Here is a 1,770-nt window from a genome sequence, read left to right as displayed (position 1 = left end):
TCCACACCGGGCCCCCCCCCTCCCCCCGCTCATTCCCCCAGACCTGAGCTCCATGTCGTCGGGTCAGGGTCGATCCAAGGACCTCCTGGACGGGCTGATGAAGGCAGTGGAGATGTTCGTGGGGGCGGGGGGCTCCCGGAAGGGGGGTTCCGCTCCGGGGCTAGGGGAGGGAGGAGGGGCAGGGGCAGGGGCAGGGGCTGCCGGTATTGGGGGTGTGGGCAGCCGGTCTAGGCGGAACTTCAAGACCATGCCGTCGGGGCTCAGTCCCGGCCCCGGCGCCGCCGGACGTCAGTCGCCGTTCCAGGGGTTTGCTGCGGGGGCGACGGCGGCCGCGGTGGAGGAGGAGGAGGACTTGGGCGGGGAGGAGGGGGCACAGGTACGGGTTTGGGGGCCCTGGGGTTTGTGTCAGGGGAATGTACGACGGGTTGGGAGTGGAAATGAGAGTAGGGGTAATCTGCCTATCGTTTCCCCTTCCCTCTTCTCATCCAACTTTGGGCGTGTTCGTGTCGGCTTCCGGTCTTTGGCGTTCCCCGGACCTATCTCCATCTGGGGGGTAGGGTGGGGGACTTAGGACAGGAAGGGGAGACTTGGGGCCCGCGCCCTCTCCCACCGCCCCACGTTGCCCCCCTCCGTCAACGTGCCTCCCCGGCGGCCTAAAACGCCCCGGGCCCCACCCCCGCCACCCCCGCCAAGTGTTTTTCAATTCGTATCAATTCGTATCAATTCGTATCAATTCGTATCAATTCGTATCAATTCGTACAGTGCCTCCTAACACGCACGAAACGCAATTTTGCACGTTTCCACTCGGACCTTCTTCAGGGTCCTCGCTACCCGGTGCGGCCGTACAGTGGGGTGTACGGCTCCGCTGAGAAGCTGACGGATCGTGTACGGAAGAAGGGGGCGCTGGCAGTGCTGTCAAACCCGGCAGGTGCGTGTGGAGTGCGTGTGTGTATCCCATTTTTGAATATCTTTCCCGGCCACCCCTTCCCTTCCCCCCCCTCCGCATGTTGCACATCCACCTCCCCCCCTGTTTCTTATCCTCATTACTATCTGTTGGTTTTATACCTCCCCCCCCCTCCCCCCCCCCCGTCTCCCATTCCTCCCATCCTACCTTCCCAGGCTTTCGTGAGGAGGTGGCTGCGGGCGAGGTGGCGCTGTACCGCGAGGTGAGGCCCTTGGGGGAGGAAGGAGGGGGACGGGGGCGACAAGGGGGAGGAGAACGACGAGGAGGAGGTCTGCGAAGTACCAGTACGGCAATACACACAACCAATGATAAGCAGCGATAGCCGCTGTGGACGTGCGGCAGCGGCCATGACGGCGCCGCCCCCGCTGCTCCCTTTGCCGCCGCCGCCCCCGCCGCTCAATCGCGTGCTGCTTTCCGCCGCTCCCGCTGCCGTCATCCTGCTGCAGATCGCCGAGCGTTGCCGTACAGCTCTTGTTCGTACTGCCCTCCACCCCCGGGATGCGTTGATGGTGGCGGAGTTGCATCGCCAGGTGAGAGGCAGGGGTGGGGTGGGGTGGGGTGGGGTAGGGTGGGGAAATGGAGGGTGTGTAGTGGGGTTGTGCTGTAAGTGCGGTTTGCCACTCGCCGCTTTAAGCCCCCTCCCCTCACCCCCCTCCCCCTGCCCTCCCCCTGCCCCTCCCTTCACCTCGCCCCTGATCCCTCTTTGTAATGGTTGCAAGGTTTGGTCCAGCTGCCGTTGGGCCGCGTGCTGCGGCCCCCTCATCCAACTGCAGATCTGAGTCCGCTCACTTCCCCCACCCGGCCCC

The 1,770-nt window shown here is 64.7% G+C and overlaps 1 protein-coding gene across 1 annotated transcript in view; it reads left to right on the top strand.

The window, feature by feature from the left end:
• The window catches only part of VOLCADRAFT_105841 (uncharacterized protein), a gene marked incomplete at both ends in the record, with an annotated part of 18,538 nt that overhangs the window by 4,921 nt on the left and 11,847 nt on the right, over positions 1–1,770 (top strand). The window contains 4 exons of the mRNA XM_002953183.1: positions 42–376; positions 820–928; positions 1,120–1,166; positions 1,411–1,494. Coding sequence (XP_002953229.1) covers positions 42–376; positions 820–928; positions 1,120–1,166; positions 1,411–1,494 — 575 coding nt within the window. The remainder of the gene's footprint in view (positions 1–41; positions 377–819; positions 929–1,119; positions 1,167–1,410; positions 1,495–1,770) is intronic.

The sequence above is a fragment of the Volvox carteri genome (genome assembly GCF_000143455.1).
Source record: "Volvox carteri f. nagariensis unplaced genomic scaffold VOLCAscaffold_34, whole genome shotgun sequence".
Classification (NCBI taxonomy): Eukaryota; Viridiplantae; Chlorophyta; class Chlorophyceae; order Chlamydomonadales; family Volvocaceae; genus Volvox; species Volvox carteri.
Note: the sequence above shows the minus strand (reverse complement) of the source record. Positions and strands in the feature narration are given on the sequence as shown.